At 44.2% G+C, this 20,700-nt stretch overlaps 1 protein-coding gene across 4 annotated transcripts in view; it reads left to right on the forward strand.

The window, feature by feature from the left end:
• Nucleotides 1–20,700, forward strand: part of MICAL3 (microtubule associated monooxygenase, calponin and LIM domain containing 3) — a 269,337-nt gene that overhangs the window by 232,871 nt on the left and 15,766 nt on the right. For 3 of the 4 annotated variants that reach the window (XM_036301483.1, XM_036301486.1, XM_036301484.1), the window contains 2 exons: nucleotides 3,683–3,793; nucleotides 5,465–5,558. In XM_036301483.1, coding sequence (XP_036157376.1) covers nucleotides 3,683–3,793; nucleotides 5,465–5,558 — 205 coding nt within the window. Of the gene's footprint in view, nucleotides 1–3,682; nucleotides 3,794–5,107; nucleotides 5,132–5,464; nucleotides 5,559–10,413; nucleotides 10,465–20,700 lie in introns of all 4 variants that reach the window. The other variant, XM_036301482.1, reaches the window with a different exon arrangement.

The following is a 20,700-nucleotide window of genomic DNA, read 5'->3' on the forward strand; positions in this document are numbered from 1 at the left end:
AGAAAAAAAGATAATATATAAAGCTTATATCTATCAAGTGTGTGCAAAATTACTTAGCAAATCTAGGTGAAGGTATTCATTGTCCTCCTCTTTCAACTTTTCTGTAAGTTTGAAAATTTTCAGAGTAAGAAGGAGGAGAGCGTGGGGGCACCTGAAGTGAGAATGGGGTTTGATTGACTCACGAGGGAGCCTCTTGCTGACAGTGCCCCTGGACCAGCAAAGGTGGGGAAGTGGTTCCCCTTACATCACAGACCCACCCCTGAGTGAGGCAGCTATGAAACAAGTGCCTGAATTTTGTTTCTTTTTTTAAAAAAAATAACATATTTTATTGATTTTTTTTTTTTACAGAGAGGAAGGGAAAGGGATAGAGAGTTAGAAACATTGATGAGAGAGAAACATCAACCAGCTGCCTCCTCCACATTCCCTACTGGGGATGTACCCGCAACCAAGGTACATGCTCTTGACCAGAATCGAACCTGAGACCCTTTGGTCCACAGGCCGAGGCTCTATCCACTGAGCCAAACCAGTTAGGGCATGTTTCATTTTTAAAAAACAAAAGTAAGTTATTTTTATTTAAAATGTTTATATAGAAAATTTAAGATAATACACTTTTTTTTAAATTTACCTTGTAGCCTTACCAAGAGATAATTCATGTTTACCTCTTTTCTTTGCCTCAGTCTGACTAAATACAACCACAGTGGCCTCTTCTTGAGTGCTTTGGCCCAGCCGAGAGCATGAGCATTTGCTTTCTAACGGACCCTGTCCCAGTTCGCTGCAAAAGCATTGCTCTGTGGCTGATCCGCACTCTTGGCACATCACAGATATGTCATGATTTTATGTCTCTGTCACTGCCTCTACCAAGGTAGTACTCCCTCCCCTCCAAAAATCAGTAAGAAACTGCCCCACGTTAGCCAAGGTCCAAATGTTGGGTGCCATGCCTTAGGTTGTAGTTATGGGGCTCCTATGGAATTTTTCACATGCTGCTTGGGGAAACCATCTGTCTTTTTCTTTAACTGATTTGTTCTAATAATGACATTTTTTTCTTTTATCATGGTTGGTGAGAGGGAGGAGTCGGTGAGAGGCAGAATCAACATGCTTAAATTTAAATGTCACCACTAGGAGGCTGGCTCATTCTTCTTGGGATCAGTATGCTCTTGAAATGCCAGCTGCACAGTGGTGGGCTCCCCAGTGCTTCAGGAGAAGCAGCCAGGCCACAGGAGTGCATCCTAAGGCTCTCTGGATCTCCAGACCTCCACCCCTCCCTCCCTCACTCCCTGACTGTCAACCTTGTAATGGGGATGGTGAGGAAGCCAGGTAACTAACCTTGGCTCTGAGCAGCTCTGCACAAGGCTTACTGGAGTAAGAGGTTATAATTACTGCCTGAAATGTTTTTTATAAATATCAGTTATTTCTGCTATTTCAGGTCCCTTTCACTGTGTATAATCAAGAAATGACCCACTCCACCTCCATCCCAGGGTTGTTGGTGACCCAGTGGGCACCCCTGACCCTGTTCAGGAGCCCTGCCAGTAGAGAGCCTTTTGGAAGAGAACATTAGGTTGCTACTCAGCATGCTCTGTGTCAGTGTCTCTGGTGACAGGAACTCCCCCTCACCTGTCCCCCCATCCCAGCACCAATAGCATTCAGTGGGAAGGAGTAGTCTGAATCTCCATGAGCAAATGAACTACTAAATGAGAAATAGCTTCTATAACTATATGTTTAAACAGTTTAATTTATACATGAAAGAGATTGAGAAGAAAAAAGGGACGTTTTGAGGCATGTGGAAGAACCTGTCTTCACGGAAGAAAAGTGAGCCCAGCTCTGGCCTGTGTGCCTCAGTTAGTTGAGCATCACCCCGTGCACGGAAAAGTTGCTGGCTCGATTCCTAGTCAGGGCACATACCCAGGTTGCAGGTTTGATCTCATCAGGAGGCAACCAATCGATGTTTATCTCTCCCCTTTTCTGTCTCTAAAATCAATAAAAACACATTTGAAGGAAGGAAAGGGAGGGAGGGAGGGAGGGAGGGAGGGAGGGAGGGAGGGAGGGAGGGAGGGAGGGAGGGAGGGAGGGAAGAAGTGAGCCCAGGCCTTCGTCAGAGTGGGACTCACTAAGGTGCAGCTGCAAGTCTACATCCAGGTTCCTCACCTACCAGCCCTATGTGACATGGTGAAAAATAATCATTTTAGTCTTTGTGTTTGTTTTAAACTTCGGATCTTGCTCTATCTCTTATTCTATTTTTAATTATTATTATTGTTACTATTCTGTTTTGTTTTCCGTTGCTATCCCCTTAAAAGTCAATTTATGAACCACACAGCTTAGCATTCAGGAGATCATATGCACCAAAGATAGTGTCTTGTTCCTGTTGGCTGGTCACTGTTGCATGTGTGTCCATGATTAACCATGGGGCAGCCCCGAGTCCTAGCCCTGCAGCCATACCCTCACTAACTGTTCATGCGTGCATGGAGAGGTCACATACACTAGCAGCAGAACTTTCTTTAGCTGTGTCTTGACAGAAAAGGAGGGTGATATACCCTGCTCTTTGCTGGCTGGAGTGCATGTGGTAGTGTCAGTCTGAGTGGCTAGGGGGACAGGACTGCCCTTTGGGACTGGGCGCTGCAGGAATGGGGAATTCACAAATCCTTGGTTCCTGATCTGCAAGGTGACATGTTTAGGGCACTGGAACACCATTGACACCCTTAGGGACTACCTGCTCAGTTGGCTCTCCACTATCCCTTGTTCTCTTAGAATAAAGATTACTAGAATACACACCTGAGTTGAATTTGGAAGTCTCCTTTAAAGTCTGTAAAAGACTACTTTTTTATTTTCTTGGAAGCAATAAAGAAGGTGTTATGAATAGAGGCCACCCCCACCCCCACCCCCAGCATTTGCTTCTCAGTGATTGCCCAGAGTTTATTCAAGGCATCTGACACTCCCTTGTGCCCTCATTGCCCACATTTGCAGGTGGAATTGCTCAGGTAGTTCCATTTGTGGAATTGCACTGGATTTGGCTGGTTGCCTCTCAGATCTTGATGGCACTGGCTGAAACAGCCCCGCTCCCTGCCTTCCTTTCAGTGGTTGCTGTGCAGAACTCAGAGTCAGGGCAGGTTCATGTCCATAGTTTCTTCTTCAGACCATTAGTCAGTTTAGGATTCTCTCAGACTTAAAATAGAAGCATCCTTGTTTTCTCTACTTCAAATGTTACTTCTTAAAAGTAACATTTTTACTTTTAATAAATATTGCTCATCTGAAGAAAGTGGTTTTTAATACCAAACAAAAAATGAAAGGACCCTGATTTTTCTTTCCCTGTATATATCCTAGAAGGAGGCATGGGAAACATCTTACCAATATTTTTACCCTAAGAAAGTCTTAAAAAGAGCAGACATCCTTATATGAGAAATAGCTGATACCAACAATAAAGAAGCATATGTCCCTTTGTTGCATTAATTCTCTGTCAGTACTCCACTGAACCTTCTGTCCCTGTCACAGTGAGAAAGCACCTCACTTGTGGAGCTTGAGGTATACCCTGTGGCATTTCGGGCTGCAGCTTGGAAGTCTTCCCACACCTCTGGCCTGCCTGTTTGCCCTGCAGGCACTCTGCAGCTTGGAACAGTGCTCTCCATGTCCTTGCCAACCAGTGCCCAAACATCTCAGGCACCTGACTGAGGAAATCTCTTGTTCTCTCCAGCCAAGAACTTACACAGAGGAAGAACTGAATGCCAAGCTGACCCGGCGTGTGCAGAAGGCAGCTCGGAGACAGGCCAAGCAAGAGGAACTTAAGCGGCTGCACCGAGCCCAGGTAAAACCAGGAGGGGCCACACCACAGCACCCTTATTTCCAACCAGCTATTCCTCATCCATGATGAGGGAGGGAGAGGAAGGCAGAGCAGAGGTAGATGGGGTGTCCTATTCCCTGAGAGGACAGCCCCAAAGGCTAAGGTCACAAACCCCTGGCTTGATACAACTACAGAAACCTTGATTTTGTGGAGTTTTAGGTAGGAGGGAAGAGCCAAGCTTTGAGTTTCTAAATTCCTTACTCTGGAATAATCATTTTAAAGTCAACTAGTTCAATTGTAAGAATAATTATTGAGGCAATCAGTGACCTGACAGCCTCTGATAGGCCTGGGATTTAAAGGTCAGAGTAGTGTCCCAGTCATCAGCCTCTGTCTGCAGGCCTCAGAGATCCTAGACCAGCCGTGGGCAAACTACGGCCCGCGGGCCAGATCCGGCCCGTTTGAAATGAATAAAACTATTGAAAAAAAAGACCGTACCCTTTTATGTAATGATGTTTACTTTGAATTTATATTAGTTCACACAAACACTCCATCCATGCTTTTGTTCCGGCCCTCCGGTCCAGTTTTAGAACCCATTGTGGCCCTCGAGTCAAAAAGTTTGCCCACCCCTGTCCTAGACCATTCTAGATTGGGGGTGGTGAGGACTAAATAATTTCTTTATACAAAGTCTTAAAAAGATACCTAAATATAATATGTGTTTTTAATGAACTCATTTCTATCTGGCTGTATTCATAGAGATTAGTACACTAATCAAAAGCTATACAATGAGAAACATTAACAGAAAATCCAAATACCAACGAAGTATTGCTCTGAATTCCATGTTTCATCAAGCATTTAAAATCACCAGTCTTTTAGTCCTTGTCTTGCACATTATTCCATATGCACATTACCTGCACTGATACGCCACTGGTTGCTGCTGCTTTGGGGGTTGAATATTCTTCTGATTGCCCATTGTTAGTCCCCATGTAGCACGCAGGAACTTCGCACTGCGGATTCTGGCTGGGTGCTCCATTCTAGATTTCTTCTTTATTTTTAATCTTGTAGAGAGAGGGTGTCTGCAGTAGTGTCCAAGAACCCCTGCTAATGCTTTAACAAGATCACCATCAGAAAGGTCCCTGGTCAGTATGGCTCAGGGGCCAGCTAGAGCATGGCCCACACACCGAGGGGTTGCGGGTTTGATTCCTGATCAAGGACACGTACCTGGGTTGCAGTTTCGATCCCCAGCCCTGGTTGGGGGGTGCATGTGGGAGGCAACCAACAATGTCTCTCTCTCTCTCTCTCTCTCTCTCTCTCCGCTCCCCCCCTTCTACTTTCTCTAAGGATCAATGGAAGAAATATCCTCAGGTGAGGATTAATACCAAAAAAAATGAAGAAGCAGAAAGGTCCTAGGCTGTAGTATTTAATTACTTCTTGCAGGAATTTAATCCACTTCCTCTCTTTGAACTGCCCCGAGAGAGGCTGGTCATTCCTTGATGTGCACCCATATACATGGTGCTGACTGATGATGGGCCCCGAAGACACATGTTCTTCACACACTGGGCATGATGCCCATTAACCTAGAGCCTTTCCAAATTTTTTACCATGTTAGCTTTTTACCCTCTGTGTGTGTGCAGGTTGTTGGCCTCTTGAAGGTTAGGAGATGAGAGGGCTGGGTCTCCTGTTGCTTTGTTCCCACAGATCATCCAGCGGCAGCTGGAGCAGGTGGAGGAGAGGCAGCGACACCTGGAGGAGAGAGGTGTTGCTGTGGAGAAGGCGCTCCGCGGGGAAGCAGGTACTGCCTGGGCTGTCCTATGAGGAGGTTGTTCCTAAGGGAAGCCCCTACCCCCAGCCCCATGGTAGGGCTAGTTTTTTATCACCTCAGCTTCTTTTCCAGCAGGCGTCTCTGGGTTCCTTCATCACTGAGATTTGGGCTTCCTGTAAAACAAAGGAAAGAAAAGAACCTCTGTTTGTAACTGCCCCAAGGCCCACACCTGTTCTTTCACCCTGTCTTAGAGCTTGCCATTTACCTGTGGGATGAAATCTCAGTCTACTTCCTCTGTTGATGGCAAGCACTGGGCCTTCTCCTCCTTCCCCCCTCCTCTTTTCCCACCCCATCATTTTCTCTAGAAGGAAATAACTGGGAATAAGGGAGACCTGTACCACAAGAAACCATCAGAGAACTGCACAAGCAGAGCCCCCGGCCTGCTCTCCACATGCCACCTCCTGTTTTGGGCTCTCCAGGCTCCCTTCCTGCCCAAGCTGCTCAGAGTATGTGAGGACACACACCCCACAGTGCACTCACCACCTACTGTGGGTTGAGCACACAGATTTCCCAGTGTGAGCCCAGGCTCTGTATTTCCTAGAGTCTGCTTACTCAAGACAGGGTAGAAAGGCTCGGAGGACTATGGCAGGCCAGCACTATGCAGACATTGGGAAATAACTGTGAGGGCCATTGTGCTTGGTGACTGCAGTTCCTGGGGAAAATCAAAGTGTAGTGCAGAGACACCCACTGTCCACCCAAGGAACATGTGGGGCGGATTAAGCACAGTTAGGCCCAGAGAAAGCAAGGAGTTATCCGGAATCCCAAGGGCCAGGAATCCCTATTGGTGCAAGACATGAAAACCACTGGGGCCAGCCCCAACTGTAGCTCCAACACAGGCATGGAGTGATTGATGTCTGCTTTTTCAAAAATCCACAAGTCTCTAGATGTGGAAACCTCCATCTCTTGTAGAGAGCACAGGCTAAGCATTCAAGTTGTGAGGCTGGGGATGAAGAGAGGTAGTGACTTAATTTTGCAGTAGCCCCTTGTTACTTCCTTATTCAAGTGTGGCAGAGGGGCTGTGGTATGTCTCCTAGTAGGCAGACTGTCAGTAAACTAAAGAAGAGCCAATAAGAAGCAGCCAGGAATGGGACCAGTTGCTGCCATCTGGTCTTGCTACAGAACTGACCAATGGGGTGACGTTGCAGTATGTGCCTAGTGTAAAGATGAATTCATGGGGTTCTTTAAGACTGAAGTTCACATGGGGGGAGTCAGGGGTCAGACATAGAAGTAGGTGCTTTTTCCAGGCCCTTCAAGGCCTAGAAATTGCAGTTAAACAATTGACTCAGTGATGACCTTCAGGTGAAGAGATGGGGTGGGGGAAAAGATGAGGGTGTGATGTTCTTGGTTTTGTGCCTTACTGATGCTTGACTTACTGCTTGAAGCCCAAGTCACCAAATGAAATGCAAATACTTGAACCACTGAGGAGCCAATGAGCCAGAAGCCTGGGATGTGTGATTGCAAGGCAAGCACTGGCTCTCTGTCAAGGAGTGGAGGTTCAGGTTCACCTAAAAGGGTCCCTGGCTTCCAAATGAAGCTGTGATGTCTCCACCATCCTATTTTTTCTCTGTGTCCTGTATGCTCTGACTTGGCCTCCTCAGTTAAGCCTGAGCCCCTGGAGGAAATTGGCCCAAACCTACCTGAACCTGCTATAAGCAACTCGCAGGGCCCTGCCCTCGCTGCTTTCTCTTCTTGCAGAAGAAATCAAGAGAGAGCCTGGGCCCATCATTCCTTCTACCCTTCCCCACTAATTACTTCTGCAAAGTAGAAAGTGAAGGGTAGATCTCCCAACACATAGTCAGACTAGCTCAACAGGGTGTGCCTCCTTGCTCACAGGTTCAGAGGTTTGGGTGGGTCACCCCAGGGATGATGGTTCCCGTAATGCACTTGTGTGCCTGCCGGCTGCCGTGCAATTTGAGTCTATGATGGTGCTTCAGTGTTTCTGCAACAGGCTGCGTGGTTCAAGCTGCTGGCTACCAAGGGATCAGAGAATAATATACCATTGAAGACGGGCATAAGATTTTGCCAAAATTCCTCTTTCCAGCTGTTTAGATAATTTTCTTTTCATAAACATATACAGCCAGGATTTCATCTAAGTCATAGGTTTTCAAACTTGTTTTTTAGCAGCAGAACCCTTTTTACAAACCAAATTATAAATTCAAGTCAAAAAGAATTACTTTAAAATGTTAATCAACACAAATTTGAAAATTTGAAAGCACTGCCTCCACTTCCAGTTCACACCTGTGTAAGGAACATCCTGGCACACAGAGGTAGTTGCTGCAAATGGTAAGTTTTAACCGCTCACCTGGAGATCTCAGGATATACATAGTTTAAATGATGCAGATGCTTGACACTTAGAGTACTAGAAATTGTTTTCACAGGTAAATCACTGACAAATATAATAGTAGTTCATATTCTTCATAAAGAGTAGATCTCAGATAGAAGCTCCCAAATATACAATGAACACAAACCCAACTATGCTATGATATTGTGGCATGTGTGTTACGCACCTAGAGGACCTCATTGTGACAGAAGCTGCTTGAGGCTGAGAGAGAACTCTATCGGGACGCTGACCTGTACACTTGTACAGGAGTACTCTACTTGCCAGAATGTCAATGAATGAATAAATGTCCTCTTCCCTAACACATTTACAGGGCGTACAGATACTTGCACAAAGAGGCAGAAGAAACTTGGTCCTGGGGCTTCACAAAAGCCATTTTACCTGGTAGCACAAATTAATGTGTTGATGGTCTTCAGTGGGCTAAAAGTTGGCATATCAAACATTTGAACATGGAGTATCTTATTTAAGTTTTTTAAAATAAGGTAAAAGTATTTGTGAATCAGGTATTTGGGAGACTCCTGGAATAGCACTTGAAAAACCCTAAGGATTCCACAGAACAGTTTCAAAACCAGTATTGTAGTCCATACTCTTCCAAGCAAGGCTTTAACCAGAAACCTCCATCCAAATACATAAACATCTATTCTGTTTATAAAGACAGGCTTCAGCAGCTCCATTGGGAGATTTTCTCAAGATGCATTTGTGAAATTCTAAGAATATAATAGCTCTTACCATAAGAATATATTTCCAAATATATTTTTTTCCTTGTCTTATTTAAGCACATCACTTCCCCCTTTTATCAGATGCCCCAGTGGCCCTGTTCCTACTTGGCAGAGATCATCTGTGAGGCAAATCTGTACACACTAGCTGCTTCTTCCTCTGCTGCTTCAGCATTTCTCTCCTTTTGTTAGTCCGGTTGCTCCTAGCTAATCTTAGTATAGCATGACAGGCTGGAGTCTTCCAGCAATGGTCATCAGCCCCTTCCCTGGGGGGCATATATCTAGTCAACTTGTTTGGTCCCTCTGGCTGAGAGGGTCAGACTGCCCAATTAGCCAAGGTGCCTTCCAGAGGAGATATCTGATACGGACCTGCCATCCATTGGTCTCAACTTACCCAAGGCTCATGAATATCCAGACCACCAGGGTTAGGTTCAGAGCTTTCCAGCCCAGAGCAAGACTAAGACTGACATGATTTCTGGCCTGGAGCATCTGGAAAGCCCGCCCTTTTTGTTTTTGGAACCCTGATTCAAACTTAAACCATTGGATCAACCTTGAGCATGACTTGGAAAACCATTCCAGGTTTGCATTGTATTTTCTGGTGTGCCCATTTTTCTTTTTTTTTTTTTTTTTTTGACTTTTTACAGAGAGGAAGGGAGAGGGATAGAGAGTTAGAAACATTGATGAGAGAGAAACATCGATCAGCTGCCTCTTGCACACTCCCCATTAAGGATGTGCCCGCAACCAAGGTACATTCCCTTGACCGGAATCGAACCTGGGACCCCCTCAGTCTTCAGGCCGACGCTCTATCCTCTGAGCCAAACCGGTTAGGGCTGGTGTGTCCATTCTTGAAGGGGGAACCCTATTAGGAAACAAAAGGCTGCTAGGCTTAGCATTCAGATTGTGAAATGTGGAGGTAAGGGAGAGAAATAGCAGCTGACCTTTATTGTGCTCTGCATTTGCTTATGATTCTGCCCAAGTCCAGTCCCTCATCACAGCCCAGTCTCTGTATCTCAGGCATGTGAAGAACATAACATCCTTACTAGACAGCCACATGGAGCTAAAAAGCTAGGAGTGCCAGTGGCCAGCAAACCTCGAAAAGCCTTCAGGCAAATAGCCACGGCTCATTTCCTGCTTTTAGAGAGAAGGCCGGCTGAAGTTAGGGTCTAACCTCAGAAGAAAGCATCTCCTTCCTCTCAACCCATCTAGCAAAAGTGGTTCTGCAGGGAGTTTGGTATACTCACCAGTGGGGGCCACATGTGTGAATTCTTGAGAGAGCTCTGACTGCCTTTAACCCTAAGGATTGGTGTCCTTGCCAAGCTTTTTTAGGTGGTTTACGTCTTGCCTTCAGAGCTCAGCCTGGAGTCTCTAATATTGAGTAACTAAGGAAGTAGTTGCCCTGATCTGCCCTTTAATTTTTTAAATCTTCTTAGTTAGATAAGGTTCAGTCCTAGCAGGGCCAGAATTCCCAGCAAATCCAAGGCCTTTTGTCCTAACTAATTATTGGAGTTATAAACAGGAATCACATTGACATTGGCTATTAAGTCACCTGTGGTTAGTGAACACCCCCTCCCACCACCAGGAAATATATGGCTCAGCATGTGTGCACACAATGCACTTTCAGAGAAAAGCATGCTTTGCAGCTATTTCTCTTCTCCCTCTTGCTGTCTCTCTTTGTTTCTTATGCTTTTTGCTATTGATTGCTTTGGGTAGGGGGGGACAGGAGGGTTTTATCAGATCCAGTAACTCTCTCTTCATCGATTCCTTGTTGTAGACTATTGGGGAGAGTCTTATTACAGTGACCTCATCGACTTGCATCTGGGTGGTATGTATAGCAGCATCTGTTGCTGACACTAACCCTGCTGACACCCTTTCCCCACCCATTCTCATTAGTCCCTGCTCACAAATGAAAGAAGAAATCAACCTGTTAACCAAATGGCAAACACAGGCTCTTTCCTATCTCATAATGGAGCAGCATACTGGGTCCTCCCCACTACCATATATACTCCAAAGAAGATCTGAGGTAGCTTTTGCTGACCAGGGTTATCTTAAATTTTTTTTTTAAATATATTTTATTGATTTTTTACAGAGAGGAAGGGAGAGAGATAGAGAGTTAGAAACATCGATGAGCGAGAAACATCGATCAGCTGCTTCCTGCACATCTCCCACTGGGGATGTGCCCGCAACCCAGGTACATGCCCTTGACCGGAATTGAACCTGGGACCTTTCAGTCCGCAGGCCGACGCTCTATCCACTGAGCCAAACCGGTTTCGGCAATCTTAAATTTTTATAATAAAAGTTCACCTGCCCCAACCCATCAACCTCACATCAGCATTCTGGTCCTTCTAATAACTTTTTGGTTGTTTGACAACCAATACACACACACACACACACACACACACACACCAACCTGACCTCTGCCTTGGATCTCATCCCTCAGAAGTTGGAGGTGTCATATCTACCAGGAAGCTCACTGCTAACCACACTCGAGAACCAAACATCTAAAGAACTCAGCCTCGACCATTTTCATTAGGATGTGCCCACGTTTCCCCTAAGAGATTCAAGTGCATATAAAGGTGCCACTTATGATTTCTACCCAAATTCACCAAGCTTGAGGCTATGTTGACAGATGCCTGTAATAATGCCCTTCCCTCCTTGCTCTGTCCTGGCACTTCCTTCACAGTTCTTTTCAATGAACACAGGAAAAGGATAAGGCAGTGGCTCTCAGCATGGGGTCCCAGGACCAACACATCAGCATCATGACTTGGTAACTTGTTAAAGATACAAGTGATCAATCCCCACCCAAACCCGCCGAATCAGAAACTGGGGGTGAGGCCTGGTTATCTGTATTTTAATAAACCTTCCTGATGATTCTCAGACCCTCTAAAGTCAGAGAACCACTGCCTTAAAAGAAGTCAATATAGAAGTCAATATTTTTTATGTCTTGCTGCATGAAGCTTATCATTTGTATCAGATTAGAGAAATAACCAATCCAGGAGTCTCATTTCTAGACTTTGGGGAGTTTTACTCCTGGAAAGTTAACGTCTTATCAAGAGGAGTGCCAAGCAGCTGCTCCTGAGGTTAATGGTGGGGGGCCTCTGGCACTTCCTCTTCTGGAGTTCCTGCTTTCTGAAATTTCTTCATCTTCCCTCGCAGAAGTGGCCTTAAAACCCAAGAACTGGCAAAAATCATTCTCATTTTTTACCACAATCTCATCCTTTTAAGAAAATCACTTTTTGGCTCATTCCTTTAAAATCCAAAGGTATAATTCTGTGATTCCTACTATGAGATAGTGCCATATTCTTAAAGAACTTCCATCAGTAAGGAGGCTGGCTCTTGGCTTCATTGGGTGGGTTGGGAGTGACTGGTCTCTCTGTCCCACCCCATTGTCCCATGGATTCCACCCTCCACAGATTCCGTCAGTGCCCCAGAGCTTCTCAGGGACTTCCACACTCACGGCCATTCATGCTGTAATTAATAAAACGTATTTCTTGTTTAATGTCCTTGATTCCTTTTCTAACGCCTCCTAACACTCTTGGGGGATATGTATGTCATTTTTTTAAAAAAAATATTTTTAATTGATTTCAGAGAGGAAGAGAGAGATAGAAACATCAATGATGAGAGAGAATCATAGATTGGCTGCTTCACACTGGAGGTCGAGTCCGCAACCTGGGCATGTGCCCTGACCAGGAATCAAACCATGACCTCCTGGTTCATGGGTTGACGATGTTCAATCACTGAGCCACGCCAGCCAGGCTGTTTATGTCATTTTTAAAAAAATTTTTTTTTTTTATTTCAGAGCGGAAAGGAGAGGGAGAGAGAGAAACATCAGTGATGAGAGAGAATCATTGAATGGCTGCTTCCCGCACGCCCCACACTGGGGATCGAGTCCACATCCCAGGCACATGTCCTGACTGGGAATCGAACTTGGGACCCTTCAGTCCACAGCCCAGTGCTCTATCCACTGAGCCAAACCAGCGAGGACTGTTTATATCATTTTTATTAAGTGAATCTCAATGTGTGAAAATATGTGGTTGGGTTGTTGTTGTTTTTTAATTCAAAATCTCCTGGAAGGAAATGTCAAAATCAATTTATTTAAAAGTATATTCACCCTTCCCTCCCAGTTTAAGATACTGTTGCCACATTGATTACCTCATATGTCTAGTTTTGTTTTCTTTATCCCCATTGCTTGAATGATAAATGTAGTTGGCTCTTTTCATTTCTGTGTTCCTGAACTCCCAACTACTAGCCTTTCAGATTTAAAATTCCAACAAATTCTAAGGGAATATGAAATAAATAAATAAATAAATAAAACTCAATGTGTCTTCTGAATTATGAAGTGCCCCCATCAAACACCTGATAACCCTGCTACTGGATTCTCATCAACTCATCATTTCTTTTTCAGCTTATGTTATTTTTTCTAAACGTTAGACTTCTCCTGTGGGTTCTGATCACCACATAGAGGCTGCTACTGCCCTAACAATGAAGCATGAGAGAAACATCCATTCCAAAGGGAGTCACTATATACCCAGGCAGAGAGCAAGAGTCCTCCAGCCCCACTCCCATCAAGCTCCAGGAGGAACATTTAGATAACAGAAATAGTTCCCTTTCAGATTCTGCTGTTTTCTTCTTGGAGCACTTGATAATATTCATTATTTGAGGGGAGGAAATTATCCTTTTAAAATCTGAAGCCTAAAATGTCGAATCTGATTGCTTCTCTGCTATTGCATCCCCAGAAGGCCACACAGAGACCTCATTGCTGGGCCCAGCACTAATCAAAGCTCAGAGAAGTCCAGACTCCTAATGCCTGCCTGGTGCTCTGCCCATTAAACTATATTGTTCCAGTATGGTCATTTGATGGCTATCAGCTGACTATATAAAGGCTCCAAATCTGTATCAGAAGTCTCTTTTTGAGCCACAGAGTACAGAGAATAAAGATCTTTCTTCTCTTAGCTGAACCTTGTTATTTCAAAACAAACCATTAAAAAGACAGAATGAGCCTTGGGCCAGAGAGGAAGGGTGCCCAAGTGACCTCACCCCCTTCATCTTCTTCCCAGGACACTAGGCAGGCTCCCCACCCTACCCAGTCAGCACATTTTGTTCCACCAGACAGATAGATGACTGGAAATCTTTATATAAAAACCATATCTCTGAATACCTTTAAATTAAAAGGTATACAGGAAGGGGGTATACCTTAAACATACAGGAAGGGGGTAAATGAGGTTTAAAGTTGTTTATATGGGAAATAATACAATATTTAATGAATAATACAAGAATAAACTCTTTCATATACACACAACTGTAAACCTAATATTGCTCACCCTGTATACACCTAATTTCTAGTTTTCAAAGACTTTACCTGTTGATTGATCTCAAAGGAAAATTGAAAGAACATGAATGGTTTAGAAATGTAGCATAAAGGACTGGAAAGTGGTTCTTTTATTGTTGCTGGTGAATTGGGGTGAGAGGCACAGAGGGGCCCCCACAAGCCTGCTTACTTCCCTCCTTTCTGGGTCTTCCTGTTCTGTTTGCTTCCTTTAATTTGATGTTCTAGATTTTGGCTTGTCTTTTTGGTTCTGCTTTTGCTTAGGAACTTTAAAGTCCTTGAAATTTCCCAGCATTCTTCTGTGTACATGTGTGCATACACATGTGAATGTACACACATATTGTATGTGCACGCACATGGGTGTGCTGGATCACAATTCTTATATTCTGTTTTGTTGTTTTATTCTCTCTTTTTTGCCTTTATTCTAGAGCTCCATTCTGTACTAAGTTTTTTAATTAATCTTTATTGTTGAGATTATTACAGATGTCCCTCTTTTTCCCTCCCATAGTTCCCCTCTACCTAGTTCCCACCCCACCCCAGGCCCTCACCATCCTATTGTCTGTGTCCATATAAGATCTTTGTCTAATCACTTCCTGCACCCGCCACACACTCCCTTTCCTCTGAGAATCGTCAGTCTGTTCCATTTCCATGCCCCTGAATCTGTTCCATTCACCAGTTTATTCTGTTCATCAGATTTTTTATGCATTTGATTTTTATTTTATTTTTTAATATATTTTTATAGATTTCAGAGAGAAAGGGAGAGGGAGAGAGAGAGAGAAACATCAATGATGAGAGCGAATCATTGATTGGCTGCCTCCTGCACACCCCCTACTGGGGATCGAGCCCACAACCCAGGCATGTGCCCTTGACCAGAATCTAACCTGGCACCCGTCAGTCCCCAGGCCGACACTCTTTCCACTGAGCCAAACCAGCTAGGGCTATGCATTTGATTTTTAGATTTACTTGTTGATAGATATGTATTTGTTATCACTTTGTTGTTCATATTTTTTTATCTTTACTTTTTTCTTCTTCCTCTTCTTAAAGAATACTCTTCAGCATTTCATATAATACTGGTTTGGTGGTGATGAGCTCCTTTAGCTTTTTCTTGTCTGTGAAGCTCTTTATCTGACCTTCAATTCTAAATGATAGCTTTGCTGGGTAAAGTATTCTTGGTTGTAGGTTCTTGCAATTCATCACTTTGAATATTTCTTGCCACTCCCTTCTGGCCTGCATAGTGTCTGTTGAGAAATCAGCTAACAGTCATATGGGTACTCACTCCCTTCTAGGTAACTAACTGTTTTTCTCTTGCTGCTTTTAAGATTCTCTCTTTGTCTTTTGCCCTTGGCATTTTAATTATGATGTGTCTTGGTGTGGTCCTCTTTGGATTTGTCTTGTTTAAGGTTCTCTGTACTTCCTGGACTTGTAAGTCTATTTCTTTCACCAGATAGGGGAAGTTTTCTGTCATTATTTCTTCAAATATGTTTTCAGTATCTTGCTCTCTCTTCTTCTGGCACCCCATAATTCGGATTTGTCCCAGAGGCTCCTTACACTATCTTCATATTTTTGGATTCTTTTTTTTTTTTTTTTGCTCTTCTGGTTGGGTATTATTTGCTTGCTTGTATTTCAAATCATTGATCTGATTCTCGGGATCCCCTAATCTATTGAATCCCTGTATATTATTCTTTACTTCAGTCAGTGTATGCTTAATTTCTGACTGGTCCTTTTCCATTTTTTTGGTATACTCACTAAGATCCTTGAAAGTCTCACTAAGTTCCTCGGAGGTTTCTAGAAGATTCTTGAGTAACCTTATATCCATGATTTTGAACTCTATATCCGGTAGTTTGCTTTCTTCCATTTCTTTCATTTGTGATATGTTTCTTTGTCTCCACATTGTGGCTACTTCCCTGTGTTTGTTTCTATGTATTGGGTAGCTGCTAAGTCTCCTTGAGTTGACAGAGTAGCTTTGTGTAGTAGGTGTCCTATAGGGCACAGTGGCTCAGCCTCCCCAGTCACCTGAGGTGGACACTCTTGGTGCACCCCTTTGTGGGCTGTGTGCACAGTTTTATTGTAGTTGAGCCTTGATTGCTGTTGGTGTCACTGGGAGGAATTGACCACCAGGCCAAACTGGCTGTGAGGACCAGCTACGACTACAGTGAGAGAGCTGCTGTGCAGGAGACACCCTTATTGAGCATGACTTGCTTCAGTGGGGCTTTGGTGCTCACTGAGTCTTCCCCTTGAGTGTGTCTCTTATAGATGTGAAGAGTTGTAATCTGGTATAGTCTCACACTGACCACTGGTACACTGGCTCTTGGGTCTCCAGGGAGGTGCAACATCAGCCACTGCCTAGGGCCACCCAGCAGGAGCTACAGAGAGATCTACAGATTCCTCCTCTTTTTATCTAGTTTGGAAGTGCCCAGACAAGGTCCAGCTGTGAAGCAAGGCACGCTGGTGCTAGTGCCAGTTTTTTGGGGCCTTTTATTGACAAGTCTGGGGCTCTCTGATCCAGCTGCAGCTTGTTTGACAGGTTTTCAGTCTGAGAAAGGACAGACCATTCATATGCAAAAGCTGCTGCACACAGCTTGGGTGGGGTTGTAAATTGGGTAGGGCGGGGTCTCAGGGAATCACCAGGGCAGAGGGAACAGAAATGGCTGTCAGTCAGCCCTTTACCGGGAAGTTCCCAACACAGGAACAATGACCACTGCAATCACCTCCATCTGGAAGAAAACCACCCCATATTCCTGCCCTGATGCCAGACAGTCCAGTTTCTCCCTGTGTGTATCTGGGACCCCAAAGCCTAGCCCGGCACTGGAGCTCAGAGGAAGTGGGAGCTTGGAAATTCAGTTTGCAGTGCCTGCCTTTTAAGAAGAGCAGCTGGGTCTCCAGCAGTCTGTGTGTCACTCAGCCCCAATCTGCACTTGTTTTTACAGCCTGTAGTTCTTACAGCCCTTAGGGACTTCTTTCCCCAGCTCTGGGACCCTGGGCTTGGGGCCTGGTGTGGGGCTGGGACTCCTTGCTCCTCTAGGGGGCCTCCACAGAGGCGATCTCCCTCCCAATTAAAAAAGGGGCACACAGGGGTGCTGAACCAGCCCGTTAAGTGCCTCCTCACCTCCTACCAGTCTCAGTGTGCTTTCTTCTTTACCTCTCTAGCTGTAGTACTTCCATTCAGCCAGCTTTCCCATGGTTCTGGATGATAGTTCTGTATTTTACTTGTAATTTTGATGTGGTTGTGGGAGGCAGCAAGTACAGGCATTTAGCTATGCGCCATCTTAAGATTTATCTGTACTAAGTTTTATAACACAAGGCACCCCACCTAGCCCTGTCATATGTATATAGACAGGGCATGCTGGGACATAGACCTTTCGGCTTACCACTCTGCAGCTTTGCAGCCAACCACCTTGACTCCCTTGTAGGGTCACAGCATCTGTCATTGCCCCTGGGTTTGGGACTGGGCACCTCAGTTTTACAAATAATGCAAAGGCTAACTCATGTCAGGCATGGCATTTATTGATACAGAGCAAATAGGTTTCTGGGTTAAGGAGTCAGAACAGTTGAGTATAATCTTAGTCAACAAAATATCTGGCCAATCTTCCCTTGCTTTAGACTACATAACCTGAACAACACAGAAAGGAAAATCAGGCTTGGCCAGTGTGGCTCAGTTGAGCATCATCCCATACACCAAAAGGTTGCTGGTTCCATTCAGGAGGCAGCTGAAGGATGTTTCTCTTCCATAGATGTTTCTATCTCTCCCTTTCCCTTCCGCTCTCTTGGAGGCCAAGAGGAAATCAAAATAAAAAATAATCTCATCCTAGTTTAAAAAAATAATTTGCTTTATAAAAAAGACAGATTAGTGAAAGCCCCATTCCTTATACCTACAACACCAAGAAATTCTCCCAACCCTGGGCATCTGGCTTTTTGCAAGTTTAATCTGGTTGATTGAGCTCGGAAATGAAAGGTAATGTCCCTGATATTTCTTCTGGAAAAAAATAACGAAATTCTGGTAGTATTAATAGATTGAATTGGATAAAAAGGTACTTCTGCAATGCTGTGTCAGTTATCCGTAAATATTGTGGCATTATAGCCAAAAACAAGTGTGAGAAATGGAAGTCTCCCCAGATAGTTGTCCACAAAGGCTAGCCCGGGGTCCCTGTAGCAAGAAAATGGAGCCTCAAAATGCAACTGAGAAGCAAGCATGCCTCTTGCCTATTTTGAGGAAGTCAAAATCAAACAATTTCTTCCTATATGCAGGATTTTCCAAAAGTAGAGCTGGAAGGGAAGTATTTAACTCTGGGGTGCTTTACAGATTTTTATGCATGAAACTAGCTGTGGTATATCAAAAGGGAAGGGGCGGCAATTCTGAGCCTAAAAGGATGATATTGTATGATGGTTGTGACTTGATTGTTTGGAATTTTGTATTTTCAAGTGGAGATCCTATATAATAAAGAGCTTATATGCAAATGGTCATCACGCCCTCGTGCTGGGGCCAGGGGCCCTAAGGCCACACGCCCCGGGACCTGGGGACCTGAGGCCACGCCCCCCACCTGGTGGGGCTTGACGGGGGAACTGAGGCTGTGCCCCCTGCCCAGTGGGGCTTGGCGGGGGACCTGAGGCCGGGCCAGGGGACCTGATGTTGTGCCCACTGCCCCAGGGCTAGGGGACCTGAGGCCGGGCCTGGGGACCTGAGGCCACGCCCCCTGCCCTGTGCCGGGGGACCTGAGGCTGCACCCACCGCCCTGCGGGGCTTGACAGGGGTGGGGCTGGCTGGGTCTGGGTCTTGCACGATTTCGAGGTGCACGTGGGTGGGCGGGGACTTGACTCTGGGTCCCACAGCATGCCCCAGACTCTGACAGTAGGGAGATTTTTCATATACATTTTACTAATTTTCTTTCATCTTTGACACTTCTGTTATAGAGAAAGGGCAAATAGCAATATTAAAATATTTTTTCTAATTAATTCTCTTTTAATATGCACAATTTTCATGCACTGGGCCACTAGTACAATTATAAATAGTAGCTCAGCTCACAAAAAGCGCATTGTCCTCATAATGTTTCTAGTATACAGTATTAGGCCCTAACATTCTAGGTCAGCCATGGGCAAACTACGGCCCACGGGCCGGATCCGGCCCGTTTGAAATGAATAAAACTAAAAAAAAAAAAGACCGTACCCTTTTTATGTAATGATGTTTACTTTGAATTTATATTAGTTCACACAAACACTCCATCCATGCTTTTGTTCCGGCCCTCTGGTCCAGTTTAAGAACCCATTGTGGCCCTCGAGTCAAAAAGTTTGCCCACCCCTGTTCTAGGTCATACCAGTGTTTCTGTTTGTTTGTTTGTTTGTTTTTTGTGTTTTTTTTTATCTTTATTGTTGAAAGTATTACATAGGTCCCCTTTTTTCCCCAATTGACCCCTTTTTAGCCCACCCCCACCAGACCTTCACCACCCTATTGTCTATGTCCATGGGTTATGCATATATGCAGACATACAAGTTCTTTGGTTGATCTCTTTCCACCCACCCATCCCCGCCTTCCCTCTGAGATTCCACAGTCTGTTCCATGCTTATATGTCTCTGGACCTATTTAGTTTGTCAGTTTATTTTGCTATTAGATTGCACATATGTGTGAGATAATGTGGTACTTGTCTTTCTCTGACTGACTTATTTCACTTAGCATGATACTCTCCAGATCCCTCCATGCTATCTCAAAGTGTACAAGATCCCTCTTTTTCACTGCTACATAGATTTCCACGGTGTAAATGTGCCACAGCTTTTTTATCCACTCCTCTACTCATGGGCACTTGGGCTGTTTCCACATCTTAGCTATTGTAAATTGTGCTACTATAAACATTGGGGTGTATATATTCTTTCTGATTGGTGTTTCATGTCTCTTAGGATACATTCCAAGAAGTGGGACCGCTGGGTCAAATGGCAGTTCCATATTTAATTTTTTGAGGAAACTATACTTTTTTCATAATGTCTGCACCAGTCTGCATTCCCACCAGCAGTGTACTAGGGTTCCCTTTTCTTCATATCCTCACCAGCACATGTCATTTGTTGATTTGTTAATGGTAGCCATTCTGACAAGTGTAAGGTGATACCTCATTGTCATTTTAATTTGTATCTCTTTGATGATGATTGGTGACTAGGCACTTTTCCATATGTCTCTTGGCCTTCTCTATGGCCACTTTGGCTTTAGAGAAGTCTCTATTTAGGTTCTATGTCCATTTTTTTAATTGGATTGTTTGTCTTCCTTTTGTTAAGTTGTATGAGTTCCTTATATATTTTGGATATTAACCCTTTATCAAATTTATCATTGCCAAATATGTTCTTTCATACAGTGGTCTCCCTTTACATTTTGTTGATGGTTTCTTTTGCCGTGCAGAAGCTTTTTATTTTGATGTAGTCCTATTTGTTTATTTTCTCCTTAGTGTCCTTTGCCTTAGGAGATGTATCTGCAAGATGTCTGATATGCCTATGCTTTCTTTTAGGATTTTTATGGTTTCACAACTTACATTTAAGTCTTCCTTTCATTTTGAGTTTATTCTTGTGTATGGTTTAAGTTGGTGGTCTAGTTTAATTTTTCTGCATGTATCTGTCCAATTTTCTCAGCACCATTTATTGAACAGACTGTCTTGACTCCATTATATGCTCTTGACTACTTTGTCAAATTTTAATAGAGCATAATGGCTTGAGTTGATTTCTTGGGTCTCTGTTCTATTGCATAATCTATATGCCTGTTCT

The sequence above is a fragment of the Myotis myotis genome, unplaced genomic scaffold (assembly GCF_014108235.1).
Source record: "Myotis myotis isolate mMyoMyo1 unplaced genomic scaffold, mMyoMyo1.p scaffold_m19_p_3, whole genome shotgun sequence".
Taxonomy (NCBI): Eukaryota; Metazoa; Chordata; class Mammalia; order Chiroptera; family Vespertilionidae; genus Myotis; species Myotis myotis.